The 27,425-nt window shown below is 49.7% G+C and overlaps 1 protein-coding gene across 3 annotated transcripts in view; it reads left to right on the top strand.

Moving 5' to 3' along the window:
- Positions 1-5,873: 5,873 nt before the first annotated feature.
- Positions 5,874-27,425, top strand: part of LOC120936061 — a 59,262-nt gene continuing 37,710 nt past the window's right edge. The window contains exons 1-5 of one of the 3 annotated variants that reach the window (XM_040348162.1): positions 5,874-6,209; positions 12,127-12,226; positions 14,964-15,090; positions 15,318-15,416; positions 19,787-19,885. In XM_040348162.1, coding sequence (XP_040204096.1) covers positions 12,185-12,226; positions 14,964-15,090; positions 15,318-15,416; positions 19,787-19,885 — 367 coding nt within the window. In that variant the 5' untranslated portion in view covers positions 5,874-6,209; positions 12,127-12,184. The remainder of the gene's footprint in view (positions 6,210-12,126; positions 12,227-14,963; positions 15,091-15,317; positions 15,417-19,786; positions 19,886-27,425) is intronic. The other 2 variants (XM_040348161.1, XM_040348163.1) reach the window with 2 other exon arrangements.

The raw sequence follows: 27,425 nt of genomic DNA, 5'->3' as shown, positions 1-27,425 counted from the left end.
AAAACAGTTAACCCGTCCTGTACCGTATACAATGCCGGTGTTCTGTGAAAACAGTGAACCCGTCCTGTACCGTATACAATGCCGGTGTTCTGTGAAAACAGTGAACCCATCCTGTACCGTATACAATGCCGGTGTTCTGTGAAAACAGCGAACCCGTCCCGTACCGTATACAATGCCGGTGTTCTGTGAAAACAGTGAACCCGTCCTGTACCGTATAAAATGCCAGTGTTCTGTGAAAACAGCGAACCCGTCCTGTACCGTACACAATGCCGGTGTTCTGTGAAAACAGCGAACCCGTCCTGTACCGTACACAATGCCGGTGTTCTGTGAAAACAGCGAACCCGTCCTGTACCGTATACAATGCCGGTGTTCTGTGAAAACAGTGAACCCGTCCTGTACCGTATACAATGCCGGTGTTCTGTGAAAACAGTGAACCCATCCTGTACCGTATACAATGCCGGTGTTCTGTGAAAACAGCGAACCCATCCTGTACCGTACTGTATACAATGCCGGTGCTCTGTGAAAACAGCGAACCCGTCCTGTACCGTACACAATGCCGGTGTTCTGTGAAAACAGCGAACCCGTCCTGTACCGTATACAATGCCGGTGTTCTGTGAAAACAGTGAACCCGTCCTGTACCGTATACAATGCCGGTGTTCTGTGAAAACAGTGAACCCGTCCTGTACCGTATACAATGCCAGTGTTCTGTGAAAACAGTGAACCCGTCCTGTACCGTATAAAATGCCAGTGTTCTGTGAAAACAGCGAACCCGTCCTGTACCGTACACAATGCCGGTGTTCTGTGAAAACAGCGAACCCGTCCTGTACCGTACACAATGCCGGTGTTCTGTGAAAACAGCGAACCCGTCCTGTACCGTATACAATGCCGGTGTTCTGTGAAAACAGTTAACCCGTCCTGTACCGTATACAATGCCGGTGTTCTGTGAAAACAGCGAACCCGTCCCGTACCGTATACAATGCCGGTGTTCTGTGAAAACAGTGAACCCGTCCTGTACCGTATACAATGCCGGTGTTCTGTGAAAACAGTTAACCCGTCCTGTACCGTATACAATGCCGGTGTTCTGTGAAAACAGTGAACCCGTCCTGTACCGTACACAATGCCGGTGTTCTGTGAAAACAGTTAACCCGTCCTGTACCGTATACAATGCCAGTGTTCTGTGAAAACAGCGAACCCGTCCTGTACCGTATACAATGCCGGTGTTCTGTGAAAACAGTGAACCCGTCCCGTACCGTATACAATGCCGGTGTTCTGTGAAAACAGCGAACCCGTCCTGTACCGTACACAATGCCGGTGTTCTGTGAAAACAGCGAACCCGTCCCGTACCGTATACAATGCCGGTGTTCTGTGAAAACAGCGAACCCGTCCTGTACCGTATACAATGCCAGTGTTCTGTGAAAACAGTGAACCCGTCCTGTACCGTATACAATGCCGATGTTCTGTGAAAACAGTGAACCCATCCTGTACCATATACAATGCCGGTGTTCTGTGAAAAAAGCGAACCCGTCCCGTACCGTATACAATGCCGGTGTTCTGTGAAAACAGTGAACCCGTCCTGTACCGTATACAATGCCGGTGTTCTGTGAAAACAGTGAACCCGTCCTGTACCGTATACAATGCCGGTGTTCTGTGAAAACAGCGAACCCGTCCTGTACTGTATACAATGCCGGTGTTCTGTGAAAACAGCGAACCCGTCCTGTACCGTACCGTATACAATGGCGGTGTTCTGTGAAAACAGCGAACCCGTCCTGTACCGTACCGTATACAATGCCAGTGTTCTGTGAAAACAGCAAACCCGTACCGTACACAATGCCAGTGTTCTATGAAAATAGCGAACCCGTCCTGTATCGTATACAATGCCGGTGTTCTGTGAAAACAGCGAACCCGTCCTGTACCGTACCGTACACAATGCCGGTGTTCTATGAAAACAGCGAACCCGTCCTGTACCGTATACAATGTCGGTGTTCTGTGAAAACAGCGAACCCGTACCGTATACAATGCCGGTGTTCTGTGAAAACAGTGAACCCGTCCTGTACCGTATACAATGCAGGTGTTCTGTGAAAACAGTGAACCCGTCCTGTACCGTATACAATGCAGGTGTTCTGTGAAAACAGTGAACCCGTCCTGTACCGTACCGTATACAATGCCAGTGTTCTGTGAAAACAGCGAACCCGTCCCGTACCGTATACAATGCCAGTGTTCTGTGAAAACAGCGAACCCGTCCTGTACCGTATACAATGCCGGTGTTCTGTGAAAACAGTGAACCCGTCCTGTACCGTATACAATGCCGGTGTTCTGTGAAAACAGTGAACCCATCCTGTACCGTATACAATGCCGGTGTTCTGTGAAAACAGCGAACCCATCCTGTACCGTACTGTATACAATGCCGGTGCTCTGTGAAAACAGCGAACCCGTCCTGTACCGTACACAATGCCGGTGTTCTGTGAAAACAGCGAACCCGTCCTGTACCGTATACAATGCCGGTGTTCTGTGAAAACAGTGAACCCGTCCTGTACCGTATACAATGCCGGTGTTCTGTGAAAACAGTGAACCCGTCCTGTACCGTATACAATGCCAGTGTTCTGTGAAAACAGTGAACCCGTCCTGTACCGTATAAAATGCCAGTGTTCTGTGAAAACAGCGAACCCGTCCTGTACCGTACACAATGCCGGTGTTCTGTGAAAACAGCGAACCCGTCCTGTACCGTACACAATGCCGGTGTTCTGTGAAAACAGCGAACCCGTCCTGTACCGTATACAATTCCGGTGTTCTGTGAAAACAGTTAACCCGTCCTGTACCGTATACAATGCCGGTGTTCTGTGAAAACAGCGAACCCGTCCCGTACCGTACCGTATACAATGCCGGTGTTCTGTGAAAACAGCGAACCCGTCCTGTACCGTATACAATGCCGGTGTTCTGTGAAAACAGTGAACCCGTCCCGTACCGTATACAATGCCGGTGTTCTGTGAAAACAGCGAACCCGTCCCATACCGTATACAATGCCGGTGTTCTGTGAAAACAGTGAACCCGTCCCGTACCGTATACAATGCCGGTGTTCTGTGAAAACAGTGAACCCGTCCTGTACCGTATACAATGCCGGTGTTCTGTGAAAACAGTTAACCCGTCCTGTACCGTATACAATGCCGGTGTTCTGTGAAAACAGTGAACCCGTCCTGTACCGTACACAATGCCGGTGTTCTGTGAAAACAGTTAACCCGTCCTGTACCGTATACAATGCCAGTGTTCTGTGAAAACAGCGAACCCGTCCTGTACCGTATACAATGCCGGTGTTCTGTGAAAACAGTGAACCCGTCCCGTACCGTATACAATGCCGGTGTTCTGTGAAAACAGCGAACCCGTCCTGTACCGTATACAATGCCGGTGTTCTATGAAAACAGCGAACCCGTCCTGTACCGTATACAATGCCGGTGTTCTGTGAAAACAGCGAACCTGTCCTGTACCGTATACAATGCCGGTGTTCTGTGAAAACAGCGAACCCGTCCTGTACCGTATACAATGCCGGTGTTCTGTGAAAACAGTGAACCCGTCCCGTACCGTATACAATGCCAGTGTTCTGTGAAAACAGCGAACCCGTCCTGTACCGTATACAATGGCGGTGTTCTGTGAAAACAGCGAACCCGTCCTGTACCGTATACAATGCCGGTGTTCTGTGAAAACAGCGAACCCGTCCCGTCCTGTACCATATACAATGCCGGTGTTCTGTGAAAACAGCGAACCCGTCCTGTACCGTATACAATGCCGGTGTTCTGTGAAAACAGCGAACCCGTCCTGTACCGTATACAATGCCGGTGTTCTGTGAAAACAGCGAACCCGTCCTGTACCGTACCGTATACAATGCCGGTGTTCTGTGAAAACAGCGAACCCGTCCTGTACCGTATACAATGCCGGTGTTCTGTGAAAACAGTGAACCCGTCCTGTACCGTATACAATGCCGGTGTTCTGTGAAAACAGCGAACCCGTACCGTACCGTATACAATGCCGGTGCTCTGTGAAAACAGCGAACCCGTCCTGTACCGTATACAATGCCGGTGTTCTGTGAAAACAGCGAACCCGTCCTGTACCGTATACAATGCCGGTGTTCTGTGAAAACAGCGAACCCGTCCTGTACCGTACCGTATACAATGCCGGTGTTCTGTGAAAACAGCGAACCCGTCCTGTACCGTATACAATGCCGGTGTTCTGTGAAAACAGTGAACCCGTCCCGTACCGTACACAATGCCGGTGTTCTGTGAAAACAGTGAACCCGTCCCGTACCGTATACAATGCCCGTGTTCTGTGAAAACAGTGAACCCGTCCTGTACCGTATACAATGCCGGTGTTCTGTGAAAACAGCGAACCCGTCCTGTACCGTATACAATGGCGGTGTTCTGTGAAAACAGCGAACCCGTCCTGTACCGTATACAATGCCGGTGTTCTGTGAAAACAGCGAACCCGTCCCGTCCTGTACCGTATACAATGCCGGTGTTCTGTGAAAACAGCGAACCCGTCCTGTACCGTATACAATGCCGGTGTTCTGTGAAAACAGCGAACCCGTCCTGTACCGTACCGTATACAATGCCGGTGTTCTGTGAAAACAGCGAACCCGTCCTGTACCGTATACAATGCCGGTGTTCTGTGAAAACAGTGAACCCGTCCCGTACCGTACACAATGCCGGTGTTCTGTGAAAACAGTGAACCCGTCCTGTACCGTATACAATGCCGGTGTTCTGTGAAAACAGCGAACCCGTACCGTACCGTATACAATGCCGGTGCTCTGTGAAAACAGCGAACCCGTCCTGTACCGTATACAATGCCGGTGTTCTGTGAAAACAGCGAACCCGTCCTGTACCGTATACAATGCCGGTGTTCTGTGAAAACAGCGAACCCGTCCTGTACCGTACCGTATACAATGCCGGTGTTCTGTGAAAACAGCGAACCCGTCCTGTACCATATACAATGCCGGTGTTCTGTGAAAACAGCGAACCCGTCCTGTACCATATACAATGCCGGTGTTCTGTGAAAACAGCGAACCCGTCCTGTACCGTATACAATGCCGGTGTTCTGTGAAAACAGCGAACCCGTCCTGTACCGTATACAATGCCGGTGTTCTGTGAAAACAGTGAACCCGTACCGTACCGTATACAATGCCGGTGTTCTGTGAAAACAGTGAACCCGTCCTGTACCGTATACAATGCCGGTGTTCTGTGAAAACAGTGAACCCGTCCCGTACCGTATACAATGCCGGTGTTCTGTGAAAACATCCAGGTCATCTCTAATGATTGCGGCAATCTCACCGGAAGTGACGTGGTTGGGGAATTTGGCAGAACACCGGAAACTTAGGAGCTTTTTCTCAGAACTGAGGGGTTCCCACGTGTGACGTCATCGCGGCTCCGTCCACTCACAGCGCCAGAGCCTGCGAACCTGGAAGAGACGCCGGGAGGAACATGCCAGCCCCCTCGGCAGTGCAGGGGCTTCCTTATAAGCCACAGGGGTCTCAAACCGGTATTCCCTCCAGCTGTTGAGAAACTACAAGTCCCATGAGGCATTGCAAGGCTGACAGTGACAAGCATGATTGCCACAGGCAGAGGCATGATGGGATTTGTAGTTCTGCAACAGCTGGAGGGCCACAGGTTGAGACCCGGTGTCCCCAATCTCTCTCTCCTTCTTATCGCTTCTCCTAGGGAAGGGAAAACTGTGCCAGGCTGCTGAACCGATGCCGGGGGCTGCACCCGCATGAGTCCGCCCCTTGGGGGCGGGGCTCCCTGAAGAATGACGCCCAAGAGGCGGACCCCACACAAAACATGCCGCCCAAGGCCTCGCAGTAGACACGCCCCTGGGCAGAGGTTGGTATGAGGTGGTGATGATTGGAGGTGGAACGCAGGCTGAAGGTGAGCAGAGTACAGTATACTACCATTGTGTGGCCGCCCCTTCCCTCACTGACACGCCCCTTACATCCGGGCTCTGCCACTCTGCGTCCTCCTTATGCCCTCCCTGCCCAGGGGTGAGTGGGAGGAGCCTGACAGGGCCAGTGGGAGGAGCGGAGCCACATCGCCAGAAGTAAGGGGGCGTGCAGAAGTGCCGGTGACGTCACCCGCTGTGGGTCCCCCGTAAGGAGCATGCGCGGTGCGAGCGGTATGGCGGCGCCCGGTGTGTGGAGTCTCCGCCGGTGATCACCGCCTCCTTTCCTCCCGGTAGGTGCAGTCATGTGACCTCTTGCCCGACACGCCCCTTCGCCTCTCAGCCCAGGGACCCTGTGTTACGTCAGCGCCCCGCCCACTGACTCCTCTGCACCCTACAGGGGGCGTGACCGGCTAGTTTGACACCTGTAGCGGGTGCCCGCCCCCCTCCGGACACAGGACCGTACCGTCTCCTCCTACCAGAGACAGCCTGACCTCCCCTTCACTGCCACCTCCATCCTATACACCAGAGACTGCTAGAGATCATCACTGGGGACCAGAGACTGCTAGAGATCATCACTGGGGACCAGAGACTGCTAGAGATCATCACTGGGGACCAGAGACTGCTAGAGATCATCACTGGGGACCAGAGACTGCTAGAGATCATCACTGGGGACCAGAGACTGCTAGAGATCATCACTGGGGACCAGAGACTGCTAGAGATCATCACTGGGGACCAGAGACTGCTAGAGATCATCACTGGGGACCAGAGACTGCTAGAGATCATCACTGGGGACCAGAGATAGGGTGGGGGAGACCAACAATAGACTACTGATGTGTGTACGGGGCCAGGGCAATCCAGAGACTGCTAGAGATCATCCATGTGATCAGAGACTGCTAGAGATCATCGCTGTGATCAGAGACTGCTAGAGATCATCCATGTGATCAGAGACTGCTAGAGATCATCACTGTGATCAGAGACTGCTAGAGATCATCGCTGTGATCAGAGACTGCTAGAGATCATCACTGTGATCAGAGACTGCTAGAGATCATCCATGTGATCAGAGACTGCTAGAGATCATCACTGTGATCAGAGACTGCTAGAGATCATCGCTGTGATCAGAGACTGCTAGAGATCATCACTGTGATCAGAGACTGCTAGAGATCATCACTGTGATCAGAGACTGCTAGAGATCATCACTGTGATCAGAGACTGCTAGAGATCATCACTGTGATCAGAGACTGCTAGAGATCATCGCTGTGATCAGAGACTGCTAGAGATCATCGCTGTGATCAGAGACTGCTAGAGATCATCACTGTGATCAGAGACTGCTAGAGATCATCACTGTGATCAGAGACTGCTAGAGATCATCGCTGTGATCAGAGACTGCTAGAGATCATCGCTGTGATCAGAGACTGCTAGAGATCATCGCTGTGATCAGAGACTGCTAGAGATCATCACTGTGATCAGAGACTGCTAGAGATCATCGCTGTGATCAGAGACTGCTAGAGATCATCATTGTGATCAGAGACTGCTAGAGATCATCGCTGTGATCAGAGACTGCTAGAGATCATCACTGTGATCAGAGACTGCTAGAGATCATCGCTGTGATCAGAGACTGCTAGAGATCATCATTGTGAGCCATAAATAGGCTGTAGGGAGGTAACTGTGTGATTTGCACTGCTTGGTTGTGATCTGTTCCAGGTGACCGGAGACTGTTAGAGATCATATATATATAGCCAGATTCAGGTAGATACGCCGTCGTAACTCTGAATCTGCGCCGTCATATATTTTAGCGTATTCTCAAATTGAGATACGCTTAAATGTTGCTAAGATACGACCGCCTGCGCCGTCGTATCTTAGCTGTCTATTTACGCCGGCCGCTAGGGGCGTGTACCCTGATTTACGCCTAGAATGCGTAAATCGGCGAGATACGCCTATTCACGAACCTACGCTTGCCTGTCGCAGTAAAGATACGCCGTTTACGTAAGGCGTTTTCAGGCGTAAAGATAAACTACCAAAAAGATGGCGCAGCCAATGTTAAGTATGGACGTCGGAATCGCGTCGAATTTTAAAAAATTTTACGCCGTTTGCGTAAGTCGTCCGTGAATGGGGCTGGGCGTTATTTACGTTCACGTCGAAAGCAATGAGTCTTTGCGGCGTAATTTGGAGCATGCGCCGTTCGTTAAAAACCTCATTTACGTGGGGTCATGCTTTATTTACATAAAACACGCCCACCTCTTCACAATTTGAATTAGGCGGGCTTACCCCGGCACATTTACGCTACGCCGCCGTAACTTAGGACGCAAGTGCTTTGTGAATACAGCACTTGCCTCTCTAAGGGCCCTTTCACGCTGGTGCGTTTTTGCCGCGTTTTCGCGGTAAAAAATAGCGCTATTAAAACGCTCCCCATGCCCCTCTCCATTGAAATGAATTAAAAACGCGGTAAAATCGCGTTGTTTTGCCGCAATTTTAACGCTCCGTTTTTACCGCGGTTTTACCGCATTTTTACCGCGTTTATACAGCGGTTTTTAATTCATTTCAATGGAGGGGGCATGGGGAGCGTTTTATGAGCGTTTTAATAGCGCTATTTTTACTGCGAAAACGCTGCAAAAACGCACCAGTGTGAAAGGGCCCTAACTTACGGCGGCGTAGTGCATATGAGATACGCTACGCCTGCTTAAAGTTAGGCACGTCTACCTGAATCTGGCTAATATTTTTTATTCTAACACCCTACAGAATAAAATAGCGGTCGCTGCAATACTTTCTGTCACACCGCGTTCGCGCAGCGGTCTTACAAGCGCACTTTTTTGGGAAAAAATACACTTTTTTTAATTAAAAACATAAGACACCAGTAAAGTTAGCCCAATTTTTTTTTTATATTGTGAAAGATAATGTTACGCCGAGTAAATTGATACCCAACATGTCACGCTTCAAAATTGCGCCCGCTCCTCGTGGAAGGGTGACAAACATTTACCCTTTAACCACTTAAGCCCCGAGCCTGTTTTTCACATTCGGCGTTTACAAGACTAAAACAGTTTTCTTTGCTAGAAAATTACTTAAAACCCCCAAACATTATATATATTTTTTTCTAACACCCTAGAGAATAAAATGGCGGTCATCGCAATACTTTTTGACACACCGTATTTGCGCAGCGGTCTTACAAGCGCACTTTTTTTTGGAAAAAAAAACACTTTTTTGAATTAAAAAATAAGACAACAATAAATTTGGCCCAATTTTTTTATATATTGTGAAAGATAATGTTACGCCGAGTAAAATGATACCCAACATGTCACACTTAAAAATTGCGCCCGCTCGTGGCATGGCGTCAAACTTTTACCCTTAAAAATCTCGATAGGCGACGTTTAAAAAAATTCTATAGGTTGCATTTTTTGAGATACAGAGGAGGTCTAGTGCTAGAATTATTGCTCTCGCTCTAACGATCACGGCGATACCTCACTTGTGTGGTTTGAACACCATTTTCATATGCGGGCGCTACTCACGTATGCGTTTGCTTCTGCGCGCAAGCTCGTCGGGACGGGGCGCTTTCCTGGCTCCTAACTTTTTTTTAGCTGCCTCCTAAATTCCAAGCAAATTTGTCAAGCCCTGCGCCCTTTTTACAGGTTAGATTACCAGAGACTGTGAGATGTGTGATTTGAGGACTTGAGGATGTGGATGGGCAGCGTGTGTGATTTGTCTGAGTTCCAGGTGACCAGAGACTGTTAGAGATCATCATGGTGAATTAATAGACAGGATTTGAGGATGTGGATTTACAACAAGAGACTGTTACAGCCCACCATTGTGCACCAGAGACTGATAGAAATCATCGCTGTGTATTATAGATAGGATGGGAAGATTTGGATGCACAGGAGACTGTTAGATCCCACTGTTGTGGGCAGGACTCAGTGATGTGGATGGGCAGTGTGTGATTGGTCTAGTTTTCAGAGACTGTTACAGCAGGGGTTTGGCAAATTTGCTTGGAATCTAGGAGCCAGCTAAAAAAGTTAGGAGCCAGAAAACGCACCCCGTCCCGACGAGCTTGCGCGCAGAAGCGAACACATACGTGAGCAGCGCCCGCATATGTAAACGGTGTTCAAACCACACATGTGAGGTATCGCCGCGATTGGTAGAGCGAGAGCAATAATTCTAGCCCTAGACCTCCTCTGTAACTCAAAACATGCAACCTGTAGATTTTTTTAAACGTCGCCTATTTTAAAGGGTAAAAGTTTGTCGGCATTCCACAAGCGGACGCAATTTTGAAGCGTGACATGTTGGGTATGAATTTACTTGGCGTAACATTATATTTCATAATATTAAACAAAATGGGGATAACTTTACTGTTGTCTTATTTTTTAATTAAAAAAAGTGTATTTTTTTTTTCCCAAAAAAGTGCGCTTCTAAGACCGCTGCACAAATACGGCGTGACAGAAAGTATTGCAACGATCGCCATTTTATTCTCTAGGGTGTTAGAATAAAAAATATATATAATGTTTGGGGGTTCTAATTAGAGGGAAGAATATGGCAGTGTAAAATGACATTAGAATTGCTGTTTAACTTGTAATACCAACGGTTCACCACCAGATGGCCAGGACCCTATTTCCAGTCGCCATGGCGACCGGGATTTGTCGAGCCCTGCGTACGCCTTCGGATCGTAGGTGTAATACTTCGGCGCCCGCTGGCTGGAGTTTGCGTCGTTTTCCGCGTCGGGTATGCTAATTAGCTGTTTATGGCGATCCACGAAGGTACGCGCGTTCGTCGCATTCTCTTACGTCGTCGCTAGTCGGCTTTTCCCGGCGTAAAGTTACGAGTGCTATTTAGGTGATGTAAAATTAGACCTGCCATGTTAAAGTATGGCCGTCGTTCCCGCGTCAAATTTAAAAAAAATTTTTTGCGTAAGTCGTTCGGGAATAGGAAAGGACGTAACGCACGTTGCCGTTCAAAAAATTACATCGGTGCGACGTCATTTCGCGCAAAGCACGGCGGGAAATTTCAAAACGGAGCATGCGCAGTACGTTCGGCGCGGGAACGCGCCTAATTTAAATGATACGCACCCCTTGCGCCGGACGGATTTACGCTACGCCGCCGCAAGTTTACACGCAAGTGCTTTGTGAATCAAGCACTTGCCCATAAAACTTGCGGCGGTGTAACTTAAATGCTATACGTTACGCCGCCGCAAATTTACATGAATCTGGCCCTATGGCACTTAAAAATCTCCATAGGTGACATTTAAAAAGGTCTAAAGGTTACCAGTTTAGAGTTACAGAGGAGGTCGCTAGAATTATTGCTCTCGCTCCAACGATCGCGGCGATACCTCACAGGGAAGTTTTGAACGCTGTTTAACCACTTCCCGCCCGGCCTATAGCAGAATGACGGCCGGGTTTCAGTTATCCTGATTGGACGTCATATGACGTCCAGCAGGATAGCAGCCGCCGCACTCCGGTGGGGGCGCGATCGGTGGTGCGGCATGTAAGTCGGACACACCGATCTCAGTAAAGAGCCTCTAACGGAGGCCAGTAAACAGGAAGAGCCTTTGATCGTCTCTTCCTCACTCGTGTCTGACAGGCGTGAGTAGAGGAGAGCCGATCGGCTGCTCTACTGACAGGGGGGGGGGGTCTGTGCTGATTGTTTATCAGCGCAGCCCCCCATCGGATGCCCGCCCAGGACCACCAGGGATGGCCACCCACACTGGACCACCAGGGAAATGCCAATCAATGCCCAGGCAGCTGCCAATCAGTGCCCATCCACAATGCCTACCAGTGCCACCAGGGATGCCTATCAGTGCCATGCGTTTCCATTCTATTAGGTTGCATATTTTTGCTGTTTTTTTTTGGGGGGGGGAGGGTTGGAAGCACGCCAAGGATGCGACTTACAGGACTTTTGGTGCGTCTTCAGAAAACATTGCGAAAACGTGCAACCTAATAATAGAAGTCGATTAAAATGTGGCTAAAAGTGCATTTTAATCAGACCTGGAACACACCAGCGGGAACCCGGCCTATCTCAGGAAAGTCCCTCCCCCTCTCAGCCTCCTCCAGATCTCCCAGTTCCTTATGTTTGCTGCTGTGATGTGACTTCCTGTTAGAGGGTGGCTACGTTCTTACTCCACGGTGGTCCTACTGTATGTAGAAATGTAGTCACCCTCTTATGTTCGCTTCGAGAGATATTTCCAAATGTGTGGTTTGTCATTAACCTGGATGAATTATTCGTCTGCAGGGCAGTTCGGAGTCACTCTTGTCTCCTGGTCCGCGAATGTGACCTCCCTCCACCATCTATGAAGAGAGGTCATTCCAACATGGACACACAGGTGTATCAGGTAAGACTTTAGGTTCCTAATTGTGATGAACTAGAGGATGCTGGGATGATGTGTATCATTCAGTACTAGGGTTGTCCCGATACCGAGTATTTGCGGGAGTACTTGTACTCCCGCAAATGCCCCCGATGCCTGAATAGAATACTTGCCCCCGTCCCCCCGCCGCCGCATACCGCAAAGCCGCCGCTGCCGCGTTAATCAGCGTGCGGGGAACATTGCAGGCAGCTTTCGTTTGATTAGCTGTATTCCCCGCCGCACCGTGTATAGACACTCCCCCTTGCTCGGGATTGGACAGATCCGTCCAGTCCCGAGCAAGGGGGAGTGTCTATACACGGCGCGGCAAGGAATGGACAGCTATTCAAAAAAAAAGTTGCCTGTAATGTTCCCCGCACGCTGATTAATGCAGCAGCGGCGGCGGCATCATCATCTACTAGGTATGGGGGACATAGCTGCAATATGTGGGGGGACATGGCTGCAATATATGGGGGGACATGGTTGCAATATGTGGGAGGACATGGCTGGATATATGTGGGGGGGACATGGCTGCAATATGTGGGGGGGACATGGCTGCAATATGTGGGGGGGACATGGCTGCAATATGTGAGGGGGGCATGGCTGCAATATGTGGGGGGACATGGCTGCAATATATGGGGGGACATGGCTGCAATATGTGGGGGGGACATGGCTGCAATATGTGGGGGGGACATGGCTGCAATATGTGGGGGGGACATGGCTGCAATATATGGGGGGACATGGCTGCAATATATGGGGGGACATGGCTGCAATATATGGGGGGGGGACATGGCTGCAATATGTGGGGGGACATGGCTGCAATATGTGGGGGGACATGGCTGGATATATGTGGGGGGACATGGCTGCAATATGTGGGGGGACATGGCTGCATTTGGGGACACATTTAAAAAATATGCAATATGTGCAATATGTGGGGGGACATGGCTGGATATATGTGGGGGGACATGGCTGGATATATGTGGGGGGACATGGCTGGATATATGTGGGGGGACATGGCTGGATATATGTGGGGGGATATGGTTGGATATATGTGGGGGGACATGGCTGCAATATGTGGGGGGGACATGGCTGCAATATGTGGGGGGACATGGCTGCATTTGGGGACACGTTTAAAAAATATGCAATATGTGGGGGGACATGGCTGCAATATGTGGGGGGACATGGCTGGATATATGTGGGGGGATATGGCTGGATATATGTGGGGGGACATGGCTGCAATATGTGGGGGGGACATGGCTGCAATATATGGGGGGACATGGCTGCAATATATGTGGGGGGACATGGCTGCAATATATGTGGGGGGACATGGCTGCAATATGTGGGGGGACATGGCTGCAATATGTGGGGGGACATGGCTGCAATATGTGGGGGGACATGGCTGCAATATGTGGGGGGACATGGCTTGATATATGTGGGGGGATATGGCTGGATATATGTGGGGGGACATGGCTGCAATATGTGGGGGGTACATGGCTGCAATATGTGGGGGGGACATGGCTGCAATATGTGGGGGGGACATGGCTGCAATATGTGTTGGGACATGGCTGCATTTGGGGACACATTTAAAAAAAAAGTATCGGTATTCGGTATCGGCGAGTACATGAAAAAAAGTATCGGTACTTGTACTCGGTCCTAAAAAAGTGGTATCGGGACAACCCTATTCAGTACAATGACTGACAAAAGCCGACCTTCACTCACTTTTTATACATTTATTTTTATTTCATTTTTTTCTTAAGGGGGGTGCTTGTTTCTGCAGCCAGCATCTCCCCTTTTCTCATCCTCCCCTTCCCAAATACTCCTGAGATATCCAAATCGCTCATCTCAGGAGGCATTCAGGGCTGTGTAGAACACACTGCGCATGCACAGTGTAGTGTCATCAGGGTTCAGGCTGCTGGGACCCGGTACATCACATTAAACAAGGAGGTGAGGGGCCGGCATGCAGCAGTTTTTGTCAGATCACAGATGGACAGCACTGGATTTCATGGGCAGGTGAATATGCTATCTCAGTTCAACTCAGCAAATCAGGTATGAAGGGGTTAATATTAAAATTTGAAACTACCATTGGGAGTTCAGGGATTCTGTGCGTGCCATTGGGAGTACTGGCGGGGATTCTGTGAGTGCCATTGGGAGTACTGACGGGGATTATGTGCTTGCCATTGGGAGTACTTAGCAGGGATTCTGTACATGCCATTGTGAGTACTGGCAGAGATTCTGTGCATGCCATTGGGAGAACTGGCAGAGATTCTGTGAGTGCCATTGGGAGTACTGGCAGAGATTCTGTGAGTGCCATTGGGAGTACTGGCAGGGATTCTGTGCGTGCCATTGGGAGTACTGGCAGAGATTCTGTGAGTGCCATTGGGAGTATTGGCAGAGATTCTGTGAGTGCCATTGGGAGTACTGGCAGAGATTCTGTGAGTGCCATTGGGAGTATCGGCAGAGATTCTGTGAGTGACATTGGGAGTAGAGGTAGAGATTCTGTGAGTGCCATTGGGAGTAGAGGTAGAGATTCTGTGAGTGCCATTGGGAGTACTGGCAGAGATTCTGTGAGTACCATTGTAAGTCGAGGTAGAGATTCTGTGAGTGCCATTGGGAATACGGGCAGAGATTCTGTGAGTACCATAACGGAATTATGTATTATCTAAGGTTCTTAACTATTGTTTCCCAATAAGAAAGCACTCTCTGCTCACCTTCCCTTCCTCCTGTGCAGGTGTCGGTGATGTTCCATGATGTGGCGGCCTGTTTCTCAGCGGAGGAGTGGAGCGCACTGGAGGACTGGCAGAAGGATCTCTATAAGAAGGTGATGATGGAGATCCACTCTGCCCTGCAGGGGATGGGTGAGTGGGGGAGCCTTCTACTCCATATTTTATTGGGATATGGGGATGTGCGATGGATGAAGGATGGGGCTGGCTGGAGACCATCAGTCATAGGGCCTGTCATGTTCCATTCTCACTCTACCCACTTTCTCTTTCTTTTTCATACTCTACTCCTTTCTTTCCTTCCTTTCTCACATTTTTTATGTTATTCTCTCTCTCTCTCCCTCCCTTGCCATCTCATCTCTCAGGCTTTGAGATCCTGAACCCCGAGGTCTTGTTTCGGATAAAGAAGGTGAAGGATCTGTACATTGATATCGCTGACGCGGACAGGACGGTCAACAATTCAGGTGAGAGGAGATCTGCCACTGAGACCGTATCAGAAGTGGTTCCTGTTTCACAAATACACCATTAGTTCTATTAGTGTCATAGAAAAAGGATTCCCAGAGCATTATGGGTGGGACAGAACACAGCGGAAGTTGTTTCTTTCAGACTACTTCTCTCATCATATGGAAGTGTCTATACAGAGCAGGAAGGGGGAGGACACTGCTCAGACTCATTCACATGTCTACATTTCAGCTTGAGATATTGAGCCCTATAGACATTTTGGGGATTTTTTGACCAATGAGAGCTGAAAAATAAAAAGATGGAGACACAGGGGTCATGAAGTGAAACCTAATGCTCAAGGAACTCTGGATCATGGATCATGGAGTGATACAGGATGCTTAGGGTACTCTGGAGACACAGGGGTTATGGAGTGACAAAGTATGCTCTGGGTACTGTTGAGATACAGGGGTCATTGGATGACACAGGATGCCCCTGGGTACTCTGGAGACACAGGGGCCATGGGATGAGAGGATGCTCAGGGTACACTGGAGACAAAGTTGTCATGAAGTAACACATGATGCACAGGGTACTCTGGAGACACAGGGGTCATGGAGTGACAAAGGATGCTCAGGGTACTGTGGAGATACAGGGGTCATTGGATGACACAGGATGCTCTGGAGATACAGGTCATGGAGTAATACAGGATGCACAGGGTTCTTTGGAGACACAGAGGTCATGGGATGACAGAGGATGTGCAAGGTATTCTGGAGACACAGGGGTCATGAAGTGAAACCTAATGCTCAAGGAACTCTGAAGACATGGGTCATGGAGTGATACAGGATGCTTAGGGTACTCTTGAGACACAGGGTTATGGAGCGACAAAGTATGCTCAGGGTACTGTGGAGATGCAGGGGTCATTGGATGACATCGGATGACCCTGGGTACTCTGGAGATACCGGGGTCATGGGATGAGAAGAAGCTCAGGGTATCCTGGAGACACAGGGGGTCATTGGATGAGAAGAAGCTCAGGGTATCCTGGAGACACAGGAGTCTTGGGATGAGAAGAAGCTCAGGGTACACAGGGGTCTTGGCATGAGAAGAAGCTCAGGGTATCCTGGAGACACAGGGGTCTTGGGATGAGAAGAAGCTCAGGGTACACAGGGGTCTTGGCATGAGAAGAAGCTCAGGGTATCCTGGAGACACAGGGGTCTTGGGATAAGAAGAAGCTCAGGGTATCCTGGGGACACAGGGGGTCATTGGATGAGAAGAAGCTCAGGGTATCCTGGAGACACAGGGGGTCATTGGATGAGAAGAAGCTCAGGGTATCTTGGAGACACAGGGGTCATGAAGTAACATGGTGCACAAGGTACTCTGGAGACACAGGGGTCATGGAGTGACAAAGGATCCTCAGGGTACTGTGGCGATACAGGGGTCATTGGATGACACAGGATGTTCTGGAGACACGGGGGGTCATGGGATGAGGGGGGTTCAGGGTATCCTGGAGACACAGGGGTCATGAAGTAACGCGATGCACAGGGTACTCTGGAGACAGGGGTCATGGAGTGACAAAGGATGCTCAGGGTACTGTGGAGATACAGGGGTCATTGGATGACACAGGATGTCCTGGAGACACAGGGGTCATGGGATGAGGGGGGGGCTCATGGTATCCTGGAGAAAAAGGTGTCATAGAATAACACATGATGCACAGGGTACTCTGGAGACACAGGGGTCATGAAATAACGCAATGCACAGGGTACTCTGGAGACACAGGAGTCATTGGATGACACAGAAACAACATATAAGGCAAGATTATCCAAGGGGTTGGACGGGCATCTCGGGTGGCTCAGGAAAAAGAGCTACCGCCGGATGCAGCAAAGTTTGTAGGTTCAGATCCCAGTCCTGACACCAGGAGAGGTCTGTATGTTTCGAAATGTTCTGGAGAGAAGGTGAGTATTAATCGCTGATTGAATTTTATTCTTCTTTTTAAATGCTGGAAAATGTATTTGAATTATTTTGGTTGTACCTAAGTTCCTCTTTAGATCTGCCCCTGCAGCTGAACATTCACACGACTCGGCGGTTGGTGTTCCCAGTCGATGTGTTGGGCAGACCCGGGTCACATTCTATAACTTTCAAGGCTCCTCTTTAGTCAGTTACAGCTTTTAACCACTTCCATACCGGGCTGTTATACACACATCCATACCAGGCCTATTCTGGCACTTCTCTCCTACATGTACAAATCATCATTCTTTTGCTAGAAAATTACGCAGAACCCCCAAACATTATATATATTTTTTTTAGCAGACACCCTAGGGAATAAAACGACGGTCATTGAAACGTTTTATCTTTCACGGTATTTGCGCAATAATTTTTCAAACGCCTTTTTTTTTGGAAAAAAATTGTTTCATGAATTAAAAAAATAACAAAACAGTAAAGTTAGCCCAATGTATTTGTAAAATATGAAAGATTATGTTACACCGAGTAAATAGATACCCAACATGTCACATTTTAAAATTGCGCACACTCATGGAATGGCGCCAAACTTCGGTACTTAAAAATCTCCATAGGCAACGCTTTGAATTTTTTTACAGGCTACCAGTTTAGATTTACAGAGATCTAGTGCTAGAATTGTTGCTGGCACTCTAACGCACGCGGCGATACCTCACATTTGTGGTTTAAACGGCGTTTACATATGTCGGCGGGACTTGCGTGTGCGTTCACTTCTGCGCGCGAGCTACTGGGGACAGGGGCGTTAAAAAATATATTTTTTATTTCTTTTTCTTTTTTTTTTACATATTTATTTATTTTTTTACACTTTTTTTTTTTTATTTTCTTTTTTTTATTATCACTTTTATTTCTATTACAAGGAATGTAAACATCCCTTGTAATAGGAATGTGTGTGACAGGTCCTCTTTATGGAGAGATGCGGGGTCAATAAGACCCCACATCTCTCCTCCAGGCTGGAAAGCATGAAATCGGTGAAAAAAAATCACCAATCTCATGATTACTGTTGCTTAGCAGCCGCAATTGCGACTTTGTTTACTTACGGGGACCCGGGCGTGACGTCATCACATCGCGCCCGGATCCTCCGACGGTCATAGAGATGACTGGTGACCAACTGGTCACCAGTCATCTCTATGCTTCCTGCCAGCGCCGGACGATTTGTTCTCCGGGCCCCAGATGGCACGGGAGAGCCCGGAGAAGCACCGGATGGCGGCGGGAGGGGGGGATGCCTCTCCCGCTGCCTGTAAGAACGATCTAGCGGCGGAATCGCCGCTATGATCATTCTTGCGTTGTGCAGAATCGCCGGCAGAAGAGAGGGATATCTGAATGATGCCTCAAGCTGCAGGCATCATTCAGATATCCACCCGCAAAGCCCAGGACGTCATATGACGTCCACCCGGATCGGTAGAGGTCCTTTGTGGACGTCATTTTACAATGGGCTGGTATTGATGTGGTTAAAGGATAAGTCACACCCAAATTCCAAATGCACTGGGCTGTTGGGTCATTGTGCGTGTGTAATAATTACAAAGCGGCATGCATTTGTGTCTTTGACATCTGCCCCGGAGTTCTGCTTTAACATGGAGGGTTGGAGTAGCTGGGATGTGTCAGAATAAAAGTCACTGGGGCAGATTCAGAAAGATATACGACGGCGTATCAGGAGATACACCGTCGTATCTCTGAGTTCTGCCTTTCGTATCTATGCGACTGATTCAGAGAATCGGTTACGCATAGATATCCTTAAGATCCGCCAGGTTTAAGTGTCTTACACCGTCGGATCTTAGGCTGCAATTCCAGGCCGGCCGCTCGCTAGGTGGCGTTTCGTTTTTTTTTACGCAACGGATATGCAAATGAGGATTTCCGCCGATTCAGAAACGAACGACCGCCCGGCGCATTTTTTTACGTCGTTTACATTCGGCTTTTTCCGGCGTAAAGTTACCCCTGCTATATGAGGCGTATCCTATGTTAAGTATGGACGTCGTTCCTGCGTCGAATTTTGAAATTTTTACATCGTTTACGTAAGTCGTTCGCGAATAGGGCTGTACGTAAGTTACGTTCACGTCTAAAGCATTGACGATTTGCAATGTAATTTGGAGCATGCGCACTGGGATTCTTTCACGAACGGCGCATGCGTCGTTCGTAAAAAACTTCAAATACGCGGGGTCACAATGAATTTAAATAAAACACGCCCACATCATCCACATTTGAATTAGGCGGGCTTACGCCGGACCAAATACGTTACGCCGCCGTAACTAAGGGCGCAAGTTCTTTCTGAATACGGAACTTGTGCCCTAATTTACGGCGGCGTAACGTATCTGAGATATGTTATGCCAGCACATAGATACACAATTGTATCTGAATCTACCCCACTGTGTTCTCTCTTTTCCTTCCACAGCGTGTTCTCAGAGAGAATCGGTCACAGGAGTGAAACAAGAGCCCAGACCCAACCTGGATTCATGCCGGAGGAGAGGAGGGAAGACCACGAGACACCCAGGTGAGACTTTCCGCAACTGAGCCTCCTGATTGGTCTCGGTTGTATGTGCAGAGGGGGACGTTCAAAGCTGACCTCCGGCCTTCCCTTCAATCTTACCGGCTCCTCTCCTGGACTCAGGCCCGTGACAAGGGGTGGGCGGGAGTGGCGGCTGCCTCTGGCGCAATGGTTTATTGCAGGGATGGGGGGCACCCTAACCCTAAGGGAAAAGGAGGGGCGTAGTTTGCCATCTTTTGCCCTGGGCGCTGGATGACCTTGTCCCGGCACTGCCTGGACTGAAATGGCTTGCTCTGATTTCTCTGCACACTGTGAGCTTCTTACAACGTGCATTAAAAGCTGATTCCCATAAAAGCATTGGCCCAGATTCAGGTAGAATTGCGCTATATTTGCGCGGGCACAGGGCAAAGATTTTGCCCTGCGCCCACGCAAATATTTTGCGCTGCCCTCGATTCGCGGAGCAGTAGCTCCGTGAATTGCGAGGGAGCGCCGGCAAAATTGCCCGGCGTAAGCGCGCGCAATGTAAATGATCCCGCCGGGGGCGGGAATCATTTAAATTAGGCGCGCTCCCGCGCCGAGCATACAGCGCATGCTCCGTCGGGAAACTTTCCCGACGTGCATTGCGGCAAATGACGTCGCAAGGACGTCATTTGCTTCAAAGTGAACGTGAATGGCGTCCAGCGCCATTCACGCATCACTTACGCAAACGCCGTGAAATTCAAATTTCACGGCGTGGGAGCGGCGGCTATACTTTAGCATTGGCTGCCCCTGCTATTAGAAAGGGCAGCCTTGCGCTAAAGTTGCCGTACGGAAACTCCGTACCTGGCTTGCGCGGGGCCCGCGCAAGTTTGTGAATCAGTGGTAGTATGCAATTTGCATACTACACGCTGATCACAATGGGAGCGCCCCCTAGCGGCACACGCAAGAATGCAGCCTAAAATCTGCGAGGCATAAGAGCCTTATGCCGCGCAGATTTTAGGCTGCAGTCGGTGTAACGAGGTTCCTGAATCAGGAGCACTCGTTACACCGGAGCAAGTAAGCAATTGCGCCGTGTAACTTATGGTTACATGGGCGCAATTGCTTCTTGAATCTGGGCCCTTGATCCTAAATTTACGTGACACCATACATTACATTCAACTCAAATAAGTGTGCATATAAAGTAACTCATAAAGCACTAACAAATAAAAGTCCAATAAAAAATAATCATCAATAATTCTTGTGTTTCTTTCATCTCATTTTGTTCTCCACCAATAAGTGTAGTGCTCCGCCACCAGTAGGAATACTCGCCCACCTGACCAGTGGACCTATATAAATATACAGGTCACTATGCACTTTATCCAATCATCTGTTAATACCTCCACTCATCATGGACGTCAGTATCTCCAATGGATAATGGTTAGATAGGCTCCCTTAAAATTACCGGCAGGCCTTTAAATATTAGGCATCCTTCCACTCCTCTATACACAATGCTGAAAGAGGAAAGAGGATCCTCCAACAATACCTTTTTTGTATTATTCTAAAATATAAAACATCCATATAGCTCACTCACATATTACAGACTCAGCATTAAAAACATGTACTTCTAGTTCCGGACTGGAAATGACATCACACGACTCCTACACGTTGCGTCACTTGCCCACGTGACTTCGCTAGGGGACACCTCCATTGAAATCTATTATATATTGCTCTGAGTAGCCCTTCACTGTTTTTAGTTGGTTGCTGTTTTGGTGTGGGAACATGTTGGTGTATACAGCTGCTCCTACATTTGTATTTTATACTTTTTGGGTAGCGCACAGAGATTTTCTTAATTGCTTCTGAAAAGACTTCTTGGGGGAGATTTACTAAAACTGGTACACAGAGAATCTGTTGCAGATGTGCACAGTAACCAATCGGCTTCTAGGGTTTATTGTCAAAGCTTAATTGAACAAGCTTATTGGTTACTATGCACAGCTGAGCCAGTGTGAGGGCTTACCTTGAGTGGAGTCCATTTTGCAGATTTGTAAGCTCACCCTTGCAGGTACACACAGCCCACGGTAATAAGGTAAGACACTACCTGGGCTGTGAGTCTGTGCATGGGGACTAGATAGGGATTAGCCAAGGATAGTCAAGTATAGCCGTGGCCCAGGATTCCAGAATTCAGAGTAAGGTCAGAAGCCGGGGTCAGTCTTGTAGCTGAGCAGACGGGGTACACTGATGACAGCTGAGGGTCAGGTAACTACTGACGGAAAGTTCAGGGTTTGCAGACAGGAACCAAAGACAAGTCCGGGGCACAAGCCGTGGGTCAAGGGCTGGAGAAGGCAGGGAAAGTCTGAAAGTACAGGCCGGGGTCAAAGGGCAGGAGACAGCAGCATTCCAGGGTACGTAAGCCAAAGGGTCAGAAGCCGGGGTCAGTCTTGTAGCTGAAGACAACCACAGGAACACAGGAACCGTTGGCACAGACAGGACAATCAGAGAACAATGAACTGACACATCCCTCATAGTGAGGCAGGGCTTTATACCCTGGTTGATTAGGAAACCTGCCTCAGCTGGACCAGGATAGACAAGTGCAGATTGTAGGGAGATCCAGAGACAGGCAATCAGCACATAGTTCAGAACCAGGCTCCGACGGACAGCAAGCAGAATATCAACTGAGAAGTGGCTCAGAGGCAAAGACCCGGAGCAGCAACGTGGAGGTCCTGGGTTCAATTCCACCCAGAGCCACCTGGGGCGCGACCACGCCTCGCTGTCCGTTTGGCACGGTAGCGACCGTGACAGCCAGATTCTGTGTGCTCCAGTTTTAGTAAATCTTCTCCCTTGTGTCCCTCAATAAGGATTTTTGTACACGCCATGTAACGGTCACCACCGTTTACGATTTCCATTCCATCAACCACGACAGCTTATCCGACACTCCACAATTCAGCAGACAGGACCCATTGGATTTTCCCCAGAAATAACGAGACAGACAGCTCTGTTACTGGTTGTCACGTACCTGGTACAGAGCAGAGCCTGGCGTGCAGGGAATGGCAACTCTTGCTCCTCTGACTCCGGAACCCCTGGTAGAGCAGACAGGGAGCGCTAGAGTTCAGAGTCGCACAAGCGCCAGGAAGGTGCCGTGCAGGTCTGCGGTGGTCTCCTGAAGACTCCACAGATGCTGTGCAGGAACTGCAGAGATGCTGGAGGTAGACAGCAGACAACAGGAGCTTGGTGCAGATGGCTGGAACAGGCAGCAGGTGGGAGGTGTGCTGTAGTACAGATGCTGGCAGAGTCAGGCAGGCCGGGTCAAACACAGGCGGGCGGATCAGGTACAGGGGGAAGCCAAAGCAGAGTCGTAGTTCAAGCCGGATCAGTAACAGGCGGGCAGCAGACCGTTTGGAAGGAGAAGGCGGAAGCGAAGTCAGACAAGCCAGGGATCAGGGCAGGCAGAGAACAGCAGGGTCAATGGTAAGCCAAGGTCACAGGAAACAGGAGCCAATCAGGTAACAGGTATCAGGTAGGGTAAACAGGAACGCTGTTGACTGAGCAGCAGGGAGCTATGGGGAGAGCCCCATTAAATAGCCTAAGTGGCGCCAAAATGGCGTCAGCACGTGCCCGCGCGCGCGCCGCTATTGCGCGTGCGCGCGCGCGCCGCTATTGCGCGCACCCGTGCGCGCCGACGTGCCGCGAGCGCGCGCTCCCGTGCGCGCTAATGCGCTATTGCCGCTATTGCGCGCCGGTGCGCGATTAGCGCCACCTAGTGGTCGACCAAGTCCATGACATTGCCCCCCCCAATGGGCAGCCTCCGGATGCCCAACTGAGACATCTTGAGTGGATGAGCGTTCTTGAAGGACCGAATCAAGCTTTTAGCGTGGATGTTGCGTTCAGGTTCCCAGGAGTTTTCCTCAGGGCCATAGCCCTTCCATTTCACCAGGAACTGAACCTGATTGCGCCTTTTTCTGCAGTCAAGGATAGACTCAATCTCGAATTCCTCCTCACCGTTAACCAAGACCGGTTCGGGTGGATCAGTGCTTCGCCCAGGAAAGGGGTTAGCGACGTCAGGCTTCAGGAGGGTGACATGAAAGACCGGATGGATGCGGAAAGACTCTGGTAATTCGAGTTCATAGGCCACACTGTTGATCTTCCTTCTGATTGGAAATGGCCCCATAAACTTAGGCCCCAGTTTTTTAGACGGACAGGCAAGTCTCAGGTTCACAGTAGACAACCATACCAGATCCCCAGGTTCCAGGTTCAGTTCTCCTCTTCGCCTTTTATCAAATACCTCCTTATTATGCTCCTGAGTCTTTGCCATAGTTTCCTGGAGAAGCCTGTTGTTAACGCTGAAGAAGTCTAATGTCTCTTGGACGGCGGGCACCGTACATTCCGGGACACGATTAGACAAAAATAGCGGGTGGTAGCCGTAATTCGCAAAGAAAGGGGTTTGTTTGGTAGCAGAGTGAATTGAATTATTATATGCGAATTCAGCCAGTGGAAGTAGAGAGACCCAATCTTCCTGGGAGAACGACGAGAAACAGCGTAGGTATTGTTCTAATGTTTGGTTTGTCCTCTCAGTTTGGCCATTTGATTGTGGGTGATAAGCAGATGAGAACGACAGCTCAATCTTGAGGGACTCGCAGAGCGCTCTCCAGAACCTGGAAGTAAACTGTACTCCACGATCTGACACGATATTTGCGGGGATGCCGTGTAACCGCACAATTTCCTTAATGAAGATTTTAGCCATTTCGGGAGCAGAAGGTGTACCCCTCATGGGCAGAAAGTGTGCCATCTTGGATAGTCTGTCCACTGTCACAAAAATGGTGGTGAAACCCTCAGAAGGAGGGAGCTCAACAATAAAATCCATGGAGATCATTCTCCATGGTCTCTCTGGTACGGGCAAAGGCTTCAACAGTCCCCAGGCTCTGGATTTGCTCCCTTTACTTCGGATGCACGTGGTGCACGACTCCACATAACTCTTACAGTCTTTCATAAGCTGGGGCCACCAAAATGTGCGCTGCAAGAGTTCCGAGGTCTTCTGTACCCCAAAATGGCCAGCCAGCTCATGGTCATGACAGAGACTCAGGACACTGACCCGTAAGTCTTCCGGCACAAAAATCCTGTCCTCATGCCACAACAAGCCATCTCTGAGTTGCAAATTTGTATCCGAAGAGGAGGCCATTCCTGCAGAGGCCTGTTTGATCCGTGACAATAGGTCATCCTGAAGCAGCAGAAAATTTCCCGAAGATAAGATAGTGTCCGGAGGAGCAGGGTTTTCAGAGTCGCTGTACATCCGGGAAAGAGCATCGGGCTTGGTATTCTTGGACCCTGGCCTGTACGTTATGTGGAAAGTGAACCTGGTAAAAAAAAGCGCCCATCTGGCTTGACGTGGTCTTAGTCTCTTGGCTACTCTCAGGTATTCTAAGTTCTTGTGATCTGTATAGATCAAAATTGGGTGCGCTGCACCTTCCAATAAGTACCGCCACTCCTCCAGCGCTGCCTTGATCGCTAAAAGTTCTCGGTCACCCACATCATAGTTCCGTTCCGCGTCAGATAGTTTGCGGGAAAAAAAAGCAACCGGGTGGAGAAGGGCCTTTGGCCCCTGTCTTTGGGAAAGCACCGCCCCGACTGCCGTCTCCGAAGCGTCCACCTCCAAGATATAGGGCAGGCTGGCATCTGGGTGTCTAAGGACCGGTGCAGACGTAAACAGTTTCTTCAACGCCTCAAAAGCTCCTTGGGCTTCAGGGGACCAACGGAACCGGACAGTTTGTTTGGTTAGGCCGGTTATGGGGGCGATGATGTTGGAAAACCCCCTAATGAACTTTCTGTAGAAATTGGCAAACCCGATAAAGCGTTGGATGCCCTTTTTATCTGTGGGCGCAGGCCACTCAAGGATTGCCGTAACTTTCTGCGGGTCCATCTCAATGCCGTTGACCGAAATAACAAGTCCCAGGAACTGTATGCTTTCACATTCAAACTCACATTTTTCAGGTTTGGCGTATAATCCGTGTATTCGGAGTCGCTTAAGTACGCTTTTGACGTGTTCCCGATGTTTGACAACAGAAGGGGAAAAAATGAGGATGTCGTCAAGGTAGACCACGACAAAGAGGTCAAGGTAGTCTTTAAAGATGTCATTCACGAAGTGCTGGAATGTGGCAGGCGCGTTGCAGAGCCCGAAGGGCATCACCAAGTACTCGAAGTGGCCGAAGCGGGTGCGGAAGGCAGTCTTCCATTCGTCGCCGTCCCGTATTCGTACCAAGTTATAGGCCCCCCGCAAGTCCAGTTTCGTGAAAATGACCGCTGCTCCCAGTCTTTGGAATAGTTCCGGCACCAGCGGGAGAGGGTATCGATTCTTTATTGTTACCTTATTAAGCTCGCGGTAATCCACGCAGGGGCGGAGAGAATGGTCCTTCTTCTCGACGAAGAAAATTCCTGCCCCTGCTGGTGATGTAGAGGGGCGGATAAACCCCTTCTTGAGGTTATCGTCGACATAAGTCTTTAGATTTCCAAGTTCTAGTTCAGTTAGGGGAAAAATTCTTCCGAAAGGGATTTCGGCCCCGGGGAGGAGCTCAATCGGGCAGTCGTATGGTCGGTGAGGGGGAAGGGTGTCAGCCCCCTTTTTGCTGAAGACGTCCAGGAACTCATGGTACACCTCGGGGACAGATTGGCGGATTTCAATGTCGGAGTCCATGCAAAGCAAAGAGGGGGGAGATGAGATTGCCTGCAAGCAGTGTTGTTGACAGTAGGTGGAACAAAAGCAAATCTCACCGGTAGTCCAGTTTATCTGAGGGTTGTGAGCCTGGAGCCAGGGTATGCCCAGGATTATAGGGAACAGAGGGGATTCAATAACATCCAGGCATAAAAGTTCTCGATGACTGTCCGAGATGGTAGTGGCGATGGGCAGGGTTTCTTGGGTGACTGGCCCGGATTTCAAGATAGACCCATCGGCCAAGTGTACAGACAGTCCAACAGCCCTTGGGCGTAACGGAATATGGTGATGAGTGGCAAAGGCAGAGTCCAGAAAACAGCTGCAGGCCCCGGAATCAAGTATGGCGCTGGTCCGTATATCCCTTCCTGGAAGCTGCAATAAAACGGGGACAGCCAGATGAGCAGATTTGTTGAAGACAATGGGTGAGGGGACAGATGACATGAAGGTGCACTTACGGAATTTTGCTGGGCAGGTCCTCACGTAATGGCCGGACTCTCCGCAGTAGAGGCAAAGGTTGTTTGTCCGGCGTCGAAGTCGTTCCTCAGCAGTGAGAGAAGGGCGGATCAAACCCAGCTGCATGGGTTCTGGAATGTCTCTAAAGGCAGTGGTCGGAGCTGGAGGAATCGGGTTAGGGTACGCGGGTACCCGGGGTAGCATCCATGTTGGGCGATTCAGACCGGTGGCACGTTCAGTCCTGCGTTCCCTCAAGCGTCTGTCAATCTGGATGGTTAGGTTGATAAGAGCCTCCAGAGTGTCAGGGACCCCTACACGTGCGAGTTCATCCTTAAGTGCTTCGGCGAGGCCCAAGCGGAACTGATAACAAAGGGCCGAATTGTTCCAGGTAGTGTCCGCACTCCACCTTCTGAACTCGGCTACATAGTCCTCAACGGG

The sequence above is a fragment of the Rana temporaria genome, chromosome 4 (genome assembly GCF_905171775.1).
Source record: "Rana temporaria chromosome 4, aRanTem1.1, whole genome shotgun sequence".
NCBI lineage: Eukaryota > Metazoa > Chordata > Amphibia > Anura > Ranidae > Rana > Rana temporaria.
The sequence above is the reverse complement of the archived record's forward strand: the minus strand, read 5'-3'. Positions and strand labels throughout refer to the sequence as shown.